We start from the raw sequence: 15,888 nt of genomic DNA on the forward strand, positions 1-15,888 counted from the left end.
CGTTACGTCATCATCCTTTTGTTTTTCTAAAAACAATAAACACTGACCTTTGGTCTGAGAGGGGCGACGACGACTAGGAAGAAACACTAGAAAAAGACTGACTTGTGCCAACTTTTCCTCATATTCATTAATACTCATATTATAGGAAAAGATGAAAATCATTGCAAGGACAAACGGTGTGTACAAAAATGCGAAGGACCACACAAGGGTTAAGGACAATGCAGTAGAGTGAAGAACCAAATCCAAAATTCTGCCTCTTCCTGAAGACTAGAAATGATAGGTACAGCTCAGAAAAGATGTGAAGATGGAGGAGAAGGGGAAAAATGTTCAACAGTGTTAGTGAGATGACAACATGATCCAAACACACACACAAATACGTACACACACACCACTCCAGATCCTAGATCTTTGACACGAGGACGATGTAGACACAGTGGTGTTGTGAAGATGCAGGACTGTCACTTTTCCTGTCTGTCTGTCTGTGCAATTGTCTGTGTGTGTGTTCGAGTGTGTGTGTTAAAAAGCAGGTCCCTAAAAGGCCAGTGATTACTCCAATTAAACAGTGTTTCCATCAACATATCTGTCTTCACAAAATTTGAACAGACAGAACACCCCCTACTCCTCTCCCCCACCCCCCCAGACCTCCCAACACACACAAAAATAATGGAGGACATATAAGTATTGACATTACTAAACATAAACTCTATGGTCAACTATCTAGTCTGGACGTTCTGTGCTTTGAAAAGAAACACAAACACAGTTGTGTCTGTTCATCAAGAGGTTCATGTTACATTGTACTTTGAATGATATCGTGAGCAGGAGAAAAACACCTTCAAAACTTAGGTTCTGTGAGTAGTTGCCGAGTTATCTTTAAAAAAAACAACTACATTTCCAACTGTGTTTTCATTGACGTATCAAGAAAATGTTACACGATTACTTAAAAACATGAAATGTTCCTTTACAACATGAGACGATCCTGAAAAGATGCATTAAACAACCACACAACACTTTTATGTGGTTACAAGAAGAGAGGTCATGTCTGGTGATGTGCGCACTGAAGCATGAAGGGAGAGAGGATGCATTTGTGTGTGGTAGAGAGAGAGGAGAGAGATAGAGAAAGAGAGAGAGATAGGAAAACCCTCCATTAGTCTCTGTGGCCTACGGCTAAATCACTGATGATGTCTAACACTCATGCTCTCATGGTCCTAAACCTAAACCTCCTCCTCCTCCCCTACCTCCTTCATCCTTCCACTCTCTCAATTCTCTCTCCATCTTTCAATTATCTCATTCTAACTCGTCCTCTTCCACCTTGTCGTTTTATCTTTTCATCAACATCACTGGGTTAGCAGGGCAGTACAGTGACAGATATTTCACAGTTCAAATATTCTCTTTGAAAGATTGTGCTTATATTACATGAGTAATCATAAAAAAAAAAAAAGATTAATCAGGAAATGGAACCCAGTCGGACTCTTATAAAATGTTACAGCTTTTCTGGTTTTGGGTTTGGGTTTTTGGTATTTACATTCCTTAACAGTAGGTGGTGATATAACCGCCTTAAAATGTAAGTTGACACCTAACATTTCATATCACAGCTACGACACAGACTATGTGATATATGGATATTATTATATTGAGGACAAAGGACAAAAGCCTTGGTGTGTTTTGTGTAGCAAGATGTTGGCATGTACAGTAAAAGCACAAAGCCGTCAAAACAGAGGAGGACTTCAAGACCTCCGGACATCGCAGAAGTATTTTTACTTCATCATGCTTGAAGTATACTGTGATATCTTATCTGTATTTCGAACTGCATCACGCTTTTATTAAAAAAATCTTTACATTACAATTCTCCTCAGACAACAAACTGATGGTTGTTGGACACCATGGTCCTGATTTCTCACTACTGTTCCTCTAACTGGGATCGTCACTGTTAAACTGACATCATGTTATATTAAAGAAAGAAAATAAACAAAGAAAAGTAAAATATTTCAATGCTCATTTTCCTCTGAATATGATTATCATTGCAAACTGAAGAAGCTACAAGTGACTGGAGAAGAAAAGGTCATCATGAAGATCAAATCAAAAATATGTTGCAAATGGAAAAATAACTAAAATATTAACTAAAACGTCTTCAGCGCAAAAAAAGTAGAAAAAAACTCACAAAGATAGATAATTATGAGGAAAAGGGAGTTCTTTATGTAATGACTTCCTCACTTCAAAGTTCAGATATTCTGATCTAGGATTAAGTGAAACCTGAGTCAGACTCGTATGACTGAGCCCAGAGAAACAAAAGAATTTGTTCTCATATGAACTTTGACAGAAAATGATTTCACTGAGAGAAACAGGGAATTATTTACAGTGGGAATATGATACCACAACAGACTGAAACTGGAGGAGAGACAGGTACGGAGGAGAGAAAACAGTTACACACCCTGTTGAAGTGCTACAGGTCTGTTTGGTGTACTGAACACCAACAGAACCAACGTTTCAGGGTCAGAATCTTTGCATTTACCCGAAAACCAAATGGAAACTAACATAATCAGGATGCAAATGTCTCCACACTCTTCCACCTAGGTCGGTCTGTTTTGCCATTGTTTAACCTAATCACCTATGAACCAGTGCTGAATCAGTATCTGAATCGTACATATCCATATTCCAAAGTTTGGAACAGGGCCTTTTGTCAGGGTGAAGGGAATTCAGAACAGATATGTTTTTAACATCAAACCTGCAGAAATTTGCTGGAAGTTTTAGAATGACATTCAGTTACAGAATGTATTCATTTTCGATGGCTTCACCCTCACCAGCAGTTGAAGGATGAGCTGGACAATTTCTTCAATCAGAGGGCCACATACACAGGCAAATAATCATTCACATTTACACCTATGGTCAATATAGAGTGTCCAATCCACCCAATCACTTGTCGTACTTAATCCTTTGAACTCCGACCCACCAGCCAAAGTATAGACATTCATGAACTTGAATGTGTGGTCGAGATCCATGGATCCTGACTGGTCACAGCCCAGTCTTCCATTTCTGACTCATCTGTTTGTCTTAACCACATTTGTGGGAAAGCCTGCTCAGGTCGGACTGAGCCCAAACCCAAACGTGCGGGTGTTTTCACAAGATCGTCTGAATTTCTCTGAATATGACAAAAAAAAAAATAAAAGACAAAAGAAGAAAAGTGTGGGAAGATGGACGGAGACAGAGGTGTCCATATCCCTCATTCTGCAAACAAACAAAAAGTAAACAGCAGTGAAGGAAACACACTGACACCTGACGCTTCCCATGATCCTCCACCTGCACACTCAGGTTTCCCATAAGGCCGTTCTGCCAGCTCCAGGACAAAGGCAGTGAAAAAGCCAACACCTCTACGGTCCTGAGGCGCTAACACACAATGGAATCGGAAAAAAGGCAAACATGCCTTTTGTTTGCTCACATTAAAACATGAGTGTGGCCCCGCCCCTCACATCCCCAGAGGAAACAGAATCGATCCAACGCTGCGACGGTGAACTGATCTCTGGACTTTCTCTGACTTTGCGCTGGCATCACAAAATATCCCTTTTTATTTCCGCCTTTGCTTTTGTCTTTGCATCTTTGTGCGTCGCACAGTGACGCGGTGGCAGCGGCTTAGCCTTGGCACGACCTGAATGAGCGGGCGTAACCTTCCACTGTGATATGGGTATAAAGTTGGTGATGTGACCAGACGTGCCCCTGCCCAATTGTTGATGAGTGAAATGGAATATAGCTATGGACAAAAAACAAAATCTGAACTTGTATTGGCTCAAACACAAGAGAGGACGACTCTGACGATAGCAGTGCTCGAATTCACATGGGCAAAAACACGTGCAATGTCATCGTCATCCATCCATACATCTACTACTGCTTGATCCTTCTCAGGGTAGTGGGGGGTCGATTCAACACTGGCAGTCAGATGGGGTGGCAGGGTCACCATGGACAGTTGATTGTCCGTCTACCGCAGTTCCTCCAGTTCACACCTCACTCTACCAAACCACTGCTCGTATGAGATTGCACAATTCTTAATTATTGTCAAACATTTTTCACCACCTACTGTTGAGGACATAGAAATTTATGCTGTTTTTTTTTTTTAATTTGTCACTGACACTGATGACCATTAAAACAGAAACATCTGAAACTCCACCCATACAATGATAGCGAGTGAGTGTAAAGTGGAGGTGTGTCAATGTATTTGGGGGTCGAGTAATCCAGAGTTAATCCAGATCTAATCCCTCTTCACTGCTTTTGTTGTGTCGTTGGAGATGTGTGGTCGACAAAGGGTCATGTGATGCAACAATCAGTCCATTCAGTGGTGGACACACACACAGGCACAGGCACACATGCACGCACACACACAGGCACACACGCACACGCACGCACACAGACACACACACACACACACACAGTCATTAGAAAACCATATTCACTTCCATTTATTTGAACTCCAGAATCAGCACAGCTTTTAACGCAGTTCGCTTCCTCTGAACTACTCAACATCTCTAGCAGTCAGTTGTGAATTAGCAACAACAACAACAACAGGCTACACAGTCAACCAGTGGCTGATTAGACTGGAGCAGGGAACAATGTTAAAGTTGTGCTGAGCAGACCTGGATTAATTGAATCTCTGAATCAAGGAGTGGAAAACCAAGGGTTTGATCACCAGAGGTCACATCACTACAATGACGAGGATTAGGGCCACATAATATAAAAATACAAGTATAACTATGCAGTCACTTACTGTACAACTTGTTTGTTTTTTTTGATAAAGGTACAACTTTTCTCATAAACGTATGACTATTCTCAGAATTTTACACTTTACACTTACTGTTTAACTTTAATGTGTCCCCAATACTCTGTCATACCTCACACCTCTGTAACACTAGAAGCTTAATTTACAGAAATCATGTGTGGCATAAATAATGAGTGAAGCATCAGTATTTTTTTTTTATTTAACAGAGAGAATAATTTGATACAATGTTTTTTTTCCATCAGCGGCACAGAGGGTTTTTTTTATTTTTATAATGGCACTGTGCTTCTTTTCAAGGCTGTTTTTTTAGGCCAAAGTTTTTACAGGAAGTCAGGTTGACAAAGACTGAGCTCAGACCACATGTTTCCAAAGCACAAAATTGGGCTTGAACAAACAAACTCTTAGGATGCTTTTTACATTTTTAATTAAGCTTAAAGGCTAAAATGCCTAGAGACTAAATGTAAAATTCTAAAACTGTCATCAACTGTTCCAGAAAATGTACAGAAACCAGAAACATAGGAATTTTAATTTACAATTAAAGGCTCAGATTCAATATTTTCTCACATTACCAACACTGGATAATCAAAACGTCTGACCAATACAGGGTTGGGAATTTAACATGTTAATACCCATTAAATATTCATAGATTCTTGTTGTGTTGGTTACAGATGAACTTTTTAGATGGCATCCTGTAAAAGAGAGTGGTTGTGCATCAATTGTGCGACAAAAGTTTTCTTTTTGCTGTTGTTGGGCCACCTGATGTTGGCTAAGCAGGTGTTCGGTTTTGGCAAAGCATGTGGTAGGTCAGAGAAGACTTTATTTATATTTTTATAATTACTAGACATTTTATTTCAAGATAGTATGTTTCGCAATTGAAAAATTGTATTAATTAATTTAAACAATTACTAATTTATCAGGCCTCTTATCAGGTATCATTTGTTTGTTTACAGTAAGTGGCACCATGGCTTTATTCACAGCTCCAGTCCAGTGGGACATACTGTGGTAACATGTAGTCTGACCTCAGCTGTAACCAGCAGCTGTCCTTTAACTAACTAAACTAACGTCTTTACTTCTATGATATTTAAGTTGTCTCGTTACTATTTGTTACTTTATTATCATATTAACTACAATGTACAAATTAAATGATATACCATAAATAACAGCAGCAACTTCAATTGTAAAAATTTAAAACATATAAATATATTTTGTTGAAGATTCAGGTAATAATTTAAAGACTATGAAATAAATAAGAATCATGTTGAGCTCAGGTATTAGCCCAAACTCAATTTAAATAAATGTAAATGCTACCTTTCAGTGTCAACAGGAGGTAGTAAAAATGGTTTTATGAACAGAACACGAGGCAATCGTGAGGTCTTTGTCATATTGCTTTAGGCCACAGCTCAGAGTCATCTTTTATTGCTGGGTTTAAAAAAAAAGAGAAAAGAAAAGAAAAGAAAAAGATGGCTCAGATTAATAAAAACACCTTTGACTCTTCTTTTTTCCACAGCTGCTTAATCAGGAAACTCGATCAAGTACTTGGATTACTGACAATATCACTGATAATCTCTCTGGGTTTTTGTTTTACTTCCTTCTTCATCTCCATTCTATATTCTGTTACTTTTCTTTTCTACGCTTTTTCTGAATCTATTTGACACAAAAAATGCAACTGAGTGGTTCCTTAGGCGAAGTCGTCTCCACCACAAGGAGGTGCCATTGAGTTCTTTCTTGAAATCAAACGCAGCTAACATTCGGTAAAACTCAGTTAAATCATGATCTACGCACATCTAAAGATCCTACATTACATGTCTTTTCACGTTTAGCTAAGGGAATTAAATGCATTGTCATTTTCTAAAACCTAATGCTGTGATATTGCACAATACTGTTTCACTGCGTCAACTTCTTTAATTATTCTGTAATGGTGGCTAGAATAATCATCATCTCGCCCAGATAATCTATCTGATGAAATCAGATAATCCCTGGTTCAATTCTTAGTCTGTAGCAGTGAAGTCAAATGAAGATAATTAGATTAAGATTAAGACTTTTTTATAGTAAGACATCAAATAAAAAAGTTTTGGATGGAAAATTGTAAAAATAGCAAGCATCTGCAATAATTCTTCAGAAACTATTACTTCCTGATGGAGCTGCAACTAAAGCAAATTCTGGAAACCAGGATTGGAACGGTTCCAGGCTTGAGCGCAGCTCCTGCGGCTCAGAGTGGTGATGTCATTTGAGCTGATGTTCCCTCAGAGCTCCAGTAAAGGTGGCCGTCCAAACATGAAGAGCCGTCCCGGCCGACAGAGTGAGAAAGAAAAGGAAGGAAATCTGGAACCCAAACCAGTCCACAACACCCCCTGCGAGTGTACTGAAGAGCAGCTTCCCCAGGACTTCAAGGGTCGCCAGAAAACTGTAGTGGGTAGCCTTAGTGGGAGGAAAAAGAACAGAAGAAGAAGAAAGGAGTATGGAGGCAGGGGTGTTGTAGAAGGAGGTGATAGAGAGAAAAATACAGAGGAGAAAAAACAGTGTTCAACAACAGCATATTAAAATTAAATCACTGCTAAACTGCTGCAATTAGACTGATGGAAAGCCCATTCACTCTGTGAAAGTAAAAACCTGCTGAGTTTAAAGGAGCGGGGCTTTAAAGGTAACAACACAGAAGGAAATAATGAGGTTTGATTTAGAACCGAGCTGCAGGACATGGAGTGACAGTGGGAGTGAGATCAGAGTGTGAGAGCAGCATAGAAGAAAACCCGAGCCTAAACCTGAAAAAGATCTGGTCCTAAACCTGAGGGGATGAGAATAAATATGACTACAGCTACATCATCCATTGAAGCCATTAGGAAAGAATGCACTTTGAAAAGTTAAAAGAACTGAAAAAGAACAGAACAAAACTATATAAAGTAAAATTAAAATAACAGAACTATAAAAAAATTACAACAGAATAGAATAGAGTAAAGTAGAACAGGTAACTAATTAAAATGTCTTGATTTTTATTATGTCTATTAACTTTCACTGTGTCTGAATACTAAATCTTGACATGGGTCTGAGTAAGATCAGGACCAGGTTTGTGAGAAACCAGGTCCAGGTCTAAGTACAGCCTCCTCACAGACTTGCTCAACAGATTCAGTTTCATTCTCCTGGGTATCGTTAGCATGCACTAACACTAACGTGCACTCACGCGATCAGCTTTCTGTCACTGGATATGTTTACTTACTTACTTACTTACTTACAGACAGACAGACAGACAGACAGACAGAAAGACAGACAGACAGACAGACGCACAGACGCATGATCACACACACACACACAACATTTTAATTTTGTATCGTCGTAATAAGTATATATAATATACTTATATTAATATACTTATATTATATATTATATACGTTTTGTTATTAATTTTTATTAACTTATTCTGCATGCTGACTTTTCTTGTTTTCTAGTTTTAGCGACAGTGGAATGAGACGTGTCATGGTGAGTTCTGTGATTTACCTGAATGCTCTCCTCAGCCCTCTGAGTGCAGTGCATCATGGTAGTGAAGGTAAGAGTGGTGATGAGTCCGCCCAGAAAGTGCTGGATGCTCATGCTTAGGATTGCCAATCCTGAAGAAAGAGAGTTTAAAAAAAAAAATCACAAATGAAAATCTGCTGCTGCAGGCCTGAAAAACAAGGCAAGTTTCCAACTGATGGGAGTTTTACAGTCATTTTTGCTCAAGTCAAAGTTAGTTTTAGTTCAAGTGTAAATGATGAGCAGCTTTTCCAACATCTCCTCCTCCTCCACCAACAAACTCTCCAAAGCCTCGTCCCACAAAGCTGTGCAGTGATTCCTCTGAGGAAGTCGACGTAAGGAGAGACAGATGAAGCTCAGAGTCCCAGCTCTGAATTATTCACTGCAGTTTTTACTTCAGTCAGCGACATCACGCTAGCAGAGTTTTCATGGAATATTGGAAAATGTGGCGGAGTTTTCCTGACATCTTTGTTCTCCAACGTTCTGTCAGAGAGGTTTGATGGTGGAACAGAACTCTGACTGAGATGAACACTGCACATTTCAATCCCAGTCGCACCACAGACTCAAAGTGTGAAACAGAATCAGATTATCATTCAGACTGAAATGAACCATAATCTGAACAGTCTCTGGGGACAGGCAGAAAGACAAAGAGAGACAGAGTGATGGCAGGAAAAAAGTGGCAGAGAGGGAGCGAAAGAGAAAGAGAGGTTATTGTCTTCCTATACTGAACGTCATTTGTTCATAATTTTTTCAAGACTGTAAATATTCCAGGTGTCACTGAAGTCAGTTCTGATCTTTTGTAAACAACAAACTCTCCCACACCAGAGTCCAAAGAGTAAAATCTGTCATTAGTTCACAGGAACGGGGGGGCTGCTGTCCACCACTGCCCCCTGTGGTTCGTTTTGGTCAATAAGGTAAATTACTATTTTTGGTCTGGTGCAAGAGAGTGACTTACCAACGTCAGCTGAGCAGGTTTGTACAACTACTGTGGTCAGTGAGGTCACATGCTGTATGATCAGGTATCAATACCTAAAAAAAGTCTTTAATCATTCAGAATGAAGGTCTGTGAATCTGTTCATCTTCAGGTGATAATTTATGGAAAGAGAATAGACTGCAAGTGTCCTAATCCCATGTCTCTTTGTATCTGTCCCTGTTTGACAGTGACTCCCTTTCGAAGCAGGGTCTTAAACCCATCTCTAATGTTAGAAAGGTGTCAGTAATCCTACAGCAGGATTTCCAGCCATTGTGTTTATTACTCAACCGTGATATAGGGTTACTGAGCTGTTGGCCCGCTGACAGACAAGAGCCAACACACATGCACACACACACAGTTATAAACACACACGGACACACAAGTAGACAAACGCATACATACTGATACACAAACAGTAAAACACACACGAACACACACAATTTCTCTGTTCAATAAAATTCAAAAGTTAAAATGTGTGTCTCTGTGTTCCTTAATCAAGGTCTTTGAAATATTAACTTAACTACAATAACTAATACAAAGTAAATAATAGAAATAATAACTCAACAAAGTTGATCTGAGAAATAACATGTGACATGTTGACGCTAGACATGAACTAAGCTTAGGTGTTTAATCCAGATCTGAATTAAGCGCCAGAGAAAACCAATCAAACCCGTACAGGTAACATATAGAGGTATATGACAGACATTCAGAATTTTTTTTTAACCACAAACTTTCATATATCAACAGAAGCAGTCGCCCCCTGCTGGTTCACTGCTTCCTTCCACCCACATTCTCACCTTTAATGAGTGGCGATGGTTCCAGGACAGTGAGCAGAGAACTTTGGAAGACCATGCTGATAGTTCTTAGCACAAACACTCGGCGCATTAAACTCCCGATGCTAAGGAGAGAAGAACAAAATTCAGAGTGTGACTAAGACAGAGTTGAAAAGACAATAAAAACATCTACATGCATCTATATGTGCACACACACACACTTACGTGTGTGTGTGTGTGTGTTCAAGTGCATCAGTAAACAGGATTCAGACACTAATTGATTCTCTGGTAGTGCAAGGAAAAGAACTCTCCTGTGGCTTTAGTTCATGACGTAATCAATAACCTGAGGAGAGTCACAGCATGAAGACCTGCATTAATCACACTCACACACACGCTCATAATACACACCCTATCACAAAAGCGCACACTGACATTGTGGCTGCCAGTCACTCCAAGGACTCCTGTCAATCAACCACTGAGTGTGTTGATGATTTTTTTTTTCATGTAATTATTTATGTGTAAAACTGTCTGACTGTGATTTAATTGGATGAAAACAATAACAGACTTTGATTCCCTCCTCAGCCCATTCCTGCACTAAGGGCTGATCCTACAAAGTGTTTTTGTGGAAAACCTCCTGAATGTAAATGGTGATTTTATTCTAATAACTAGATGTTCATCCGTGGGAAACAAAAAAAAGTTCATTTTCACTGACCTTATTTTTTATTTCTTTTATTTAAATTGGATGGATGATATATTAGATACACATCAAAAAAGAAGCTCGGCAGCATTAGCTGCTTACCTGAATATTGTGACTCTGTCATTGTCTGTTTTTCTAACTGTGACAGGCTGTTGTGATATTTGTTTTTCTTGTTTTAGTACTAACTAGGAGAGAAAATAACACCGCCAGGCCACGTCTTTCTCTACTGTATTTGTTCTGTAAATCTCAGCATGGGTCTTCTTTTAGAAAGAGCAGGAGTCAATGAGACTTCACAGTCTGGGTGACAACAGACAGATTAACACACTCACAATGTGTAGTGACTTGTGCTTATGGTATGAAATGGTTTCCAACACTCTCTACAGCAGCAGTACCCAACCTCTTTTCTCAAAGATCGGTCAGCAACAGGTACAACCGCGCAGATCGTCAAAGGACTGTTAAACGATCTTTAAGAATCGGTAAACTTTCAAAATACAACATCTTTTAGATTATATTGTGTTAGTAAATAGTTAGAAAATTCATATTTTTACATTTAGATTTTCAATTGAATAAATCTGAAACATAACATGCACAATTAATACAACATTTAGAAAACATGTGTAGCTACTTATGAGATTATGAAATAAGTTATTTTGCTACAATACAAGTCTGTTGCTCACGGAAGCACAGGCAGCACGGAATCATGGAATCACCTGCAAGTTGAATGAGGAACAAGAAGGAAAAATGTAATGTTGGTCATCATGGCGGTACTCGGAGAGCTCAATGTTTTCTCAGGTGGTACAGAGTAGAAAAAAACCACTGACAATGTACTGGTCTGCTAACCTGGGTTTGTGTACCCCTGCTCTACAGATCACCCTTGAAACTCTGAAACTATAAATCAACTAAAACTATAAAATGAACAAGTTAATTTTTGAAAATAAAAATTCAAAATTTGAATTTTAAATGTAGTTGAAGAACTTTTCTGGTTTTCTGATTTTGTACGCCTCTCTTTATTGTCTCCATGTCTCATTCTCTTCTTCTCCACCCAGAAAACTAACACTGATCATTCTCATGTTAAAGACATTCTTCTCTCCGCTGCTCCTTTACACTCTCAATAACAGTCTTTCAAATATCACACACTCTCAGGAGAGGCAGGGTGTGTGTTTCTGTGTGTGTGCTTGTGGGAAACAGTAGCATCCTGTTGCTGCCTCCTTACACGACTCCAGCTTAGAAAAGACAGATCCTCAGGTTTCACTGTTGGTTGTAAAGACGGTCACTTACTGACCACTCAGCCGTTTCTTGGGAAAAAACTGCAGCTTCAGAGACAGAATACACACACAAACACACACACACACACACACGCAGGTGACTGTAAATGATGGTGCAACTTAGGGTGTGTCACAGACCACCAACTATTAATTTGAGGATTATTGTTTATTTTGGCAAGTCGTTGTCACATCTGTTTTTACAGATTTTCTCTTCACATTAAACATCAGGTGTGACTGATTACAGTAAGGAGAGTATCAACAAATTATTGACATGACATCTTGCGACAATGATGGAATCCACACCGTTAGCAGACCTGAACTCAAACCGGCACGTTTAGACTTTAAAAAAAGACTCCACTCCACTGACAGAAATGTAACATCACACATGCACCTGGCTGAAAACTGCTGCAGCTACACTCTTTTCCACTTGAGTCACTATTTACACTAAATCTGTAAACCATGTCTCTGATGTACCACCACAACTTACTGTGGAGTAAAGGTTAGTGGAACTAGTCTTCAGATGGGACCCACCTGAACTGAGCGAGCAGCAGACCTCCTAAAGAAGAGCCACAGATGGAGAAGCCCATGGCAATGACACCATTCCAGAAGCCCAGCTCTCTGGCCGTCATGTGATGATCCAGCAAGAAGAGAGGGAACATAGTGACTGCTCCCTGTTCGCCTGGAAACACAGAAGAAATAGAAACTGTGAAAACCACAGAACTAAGACAGAAAACTTAGTGAATCACTTATTTTCACTTTTTTCATTTTTTCATTTCTAACTGCATTAAGTTCCGACTTAGGCTGTCAAACAATAAAAATATTAAAAAAATAAAATATCTAATAATATATACTAATGATATATGTATTATATCATATAATACATACATATATATAAATATATATGTACATGTGTTTCACATCTATTTTATCTGTGACTCATACAAATGATGAAATTATGAAGATAAATACTAATCCTAATAAAACATTAGGATACATATAAATATATAGGTAAATATAACTCCAGCTTTATAAGAGTTGCTGTATTTTGGTCATTACTATGCATCAGGCAGTGGCTTGTAGAATGCATTGAAAGACACTTTTAAAACATCAGTGAAGCCATTGTCTTCAAACAACGGCTTCACAATCTGTCTAACAGTCTCTTACAATCTATTTGACACTTGTGTGCACATTATTCAACACATGCGTTAAAATGTGGTAAAGGTTGAATTCTAATTAATCTTCACAAATTATTTAATGTAATTATTACGTCAATTGTAAGAGCAATTCTTTTTAGGCAAATGCAATTCAAAACAACAAAAGCAGAAAAAGCAGTTGAATAAAAGAAAAATCTTATAAAACCATGAAGAAAGATTATGGCCATAGATGCAACTATTTTCAGTTGTTGTAGGCAAAGTGATCAGAAGGTTTGACAGACAAATAGATACCTCAGTTTATCAGGAAATTACTTCCGTCAATTGTTTTCATAAACAGGAAATGAATTAATACATTAATAACAGTCACACACACACACACACACCTCAATGAAGTGTTTAGGCTTGGATATGCAGATGGCGACGGCAGCATCAAGCAAACACGGACGCCTGATCGTGGAGAGCATCAATTATAGATGCCTGACAAAAAAGAGTTCCATCAATCACTTTTTCATACAGAGACTGGTACTGATCCAGCAAGGAAAAGGAAAATACAGAAACTTTCTGAGATTAATCAAAACTCTGAGTTTTCAGTTCCTGACAGAACAATCTCTGGGTACCGATGAGAGCGCTGCTAATCTTCTGCTGAATACTTTAGTAAAATATTCACTTATGATTATATTAATGTAGAGTGACTTCTGACAGACAGACAGTAGGAGCAACAACTCGACTCCTAGTGCTGTCAAGGACTGACAAGTCGACACGATTGCGATGCAGGGAGACAAACCGGAAAAACAAAGAATAAAGAGGTGAAAGAGTGAAAAAAGAATTATGAAAAAAGACGAGCAGAGGTGATTCCCAGTGTGTGAGTGGCACGCTGCAAGAACAAAGGTGTGACAGAAACACAGGAAAACACAAAGACATCACAAAGAAAACAAAATGAAAACACTGGCAGTCAAATGTAATGTCAAAGACATTACAGTTCACAGTGACCAAGAAGGGTCACGTTAGCCAATCACAGTGGCATATTCATGTATTAATGAAGCAATTCATAAGTGAATGTTTTCACTGAAGTGCCAAAAGTATAGTTTAACCAAAATAAAAGAGTGGCTGATCCCAGAGTCCAGAGACAATGTGGTGTACTAATCCAGTGTTTTTCAAACTGGGGGCCGCTATGGGATTATTTTTTTCTAAACCCTTGTCTTGAACCGTACAACACATAACTGCCGTAGTCGTCAGATTCACAATTTTTTGATGGTACATGAATGCACCTCATGTGCCAGCTGCAACTTCAGCATGATGGCGTCATAATCTGTGTAGACTTGACAATTTGCGCATGTTATCAAGCTGCTCTGCTCCCAAAACTCACATGTAGCTACCTAGCTGTAGCTAATGCTGTTTGGGAGGCCTTAGCATTGAAAAGTTTGGGAGCCCCAGCACTAGTCTACTGTTGCTTCATGTGGTCAGTTACAAAGGTGGATGTTAACCATTCAAAAAAAAGTGCAATTGCAAAACAGCATAATAGCAAACCAGCAGCTACTTTGTCCCTGAGTGCTAAAACTGAGCCATTCTCTATAGAACTTTAGTGTCATATACAGTAGTAAGTGGTTCTGATTGGTAAATCTCCATGTACAAACTGCAGTCCATTTTATATTCACTATCTTATTTAGTAAATCTAGTCTACAATGAGTCAACATAACAGCTTTACCCAAAATGTCTAACGTGTTTACCCCGGATTCAGTTCTGCAAAGGTTCTGACTTCAGCTAATTATTTCTTAATGGAGGCATGAACTGATTTTTATCCTCTAAAAATAATCTAAAAGCAATGACCGTCCATTTCAGCAGGGAATTTGTTAACCACAGCAGTTGAAGTAGAGGAGGAAAGAAAATGAGAAAAGAAGAAAGTAATGATTTAAATGTATTAAGATTAGTGCTGGCCAACAAATAAAAAGTGTATATTGTGATAAATCGCACGACTATATGTGATTAACCTCAATTCATGTGCAAAGTGAACTCATTTCAATGTTTTTTGTTTTGCACACTTTTGTTTCAGTATATTAATTGAACATCTATGCAATAGTTACTAAACCTCCTAAACTAATAAGGAGCTTTTTGACAGCAGTATTCACATAGTAGCAATTAAAATATTTCTTGTACATGATTTTAGCGCTGTCGAGGACCTGTCAATTTTGCTAGCTAGCTACAAGCTAGATTGAGGAGCAGAGCCATTTGATAGCAGCACAAACGACCAGGTTTGAACTGATTGTAAAGTTGTCGTGCCAAAGTTGCACCTATCACATGAGCTGAGTTCAGGTTCCAACAGAAACTTTAGAAACTGACAATTAAGGCAGTTTATTTCTTGTACATTTTATTTTTTAATTTATTAAAGGCCCCTCCTTGAATTGCAACCTTAACGTGGTGGAGGGGTTTGAGTATCCGAATGAACCTAGGAGCTATGTTGTCGGGGGCTTAACGCCCCTGGTAGGGTCTCCCAAGGCAAACAGGTCCTAGGCGACGGATCAGACAAATAGCGGTTCAAACTCCTTGAGAGAGTCTGGAATCTTTTCTACTCTGGAGTTGCTCGCGATGAGAGACGGCGTGCTGGCGTAGGCTTACTCATAGCTTCCCAGCTTGCCAGTCGTGTGTTGGAGTTCTCCCCACTGAGCGAGAGGGTCGCTTCCCTGCGCCTTCGGGTCAGGGACAGGTGCCTCACTGTTGTTTCGGCCTATGGGCCGAATAGCAGTGTAGAATAGCAGGCCTTCTTGC

The 15,888-nt window shown here is 39.0% G+C and overlaps 1 protein-coding gene across 1 annotated transcript in view; it reads right to left on the minus strand.

The window, feature by feature from the left end:
* Nucleotides 1-4,929: 4,929 nt before the first annotated feature.
* mfsd3 (major facilitator superfamily domain containing 3) overlaps nucleotides 4,930-15,888 on the minus strand; it is a 21,594-nt gene continuing 10,635 nt past the window's right edge. The window contains exons 3-6 of the mRNA XM_008335660.3: nucleotides 12,503-12,650; nucleotides 10,034-10,134; nucleotides 8,249-8,358; nucleotides 4,930-7,177 (exon numbers count right to left, since the gene is read on the minus strand). Coding sequence (XP_008333882.1) covers nucleotides 6,983-7,177; nucleotides 8,249-8,358; nucleotides 10,034-10,134; nucleotides 12,503-12,650 — 554 coding nt within the window. The 3' untranslated portion in view covers nucleotides 4,930-6,982. The remainder of the gene's footprint in view (nucleotides 7,178-8,248; nucleotides 8,359-10,033; nucleotides 10,135-12,502; nucleotides 12,651-15,888) is intronic.

Source organism: Cynoglossus semilaevis, chromosome Z (assembly GCF_000523025.1).
Source record: "Cynoglossus semilaevis isolate Cse_v1.0 chromosome Z, Cse_v1.0, whole genome shotgun sequence".
Taxonomy (NCBI): domain Eukaryota; kingdom Metazoa; phylum Chordata; class Actinopteri; order Pleuronectiformes; family Cynoglossidae; genus Cynoglossus; species Cynoglossus semilaevis.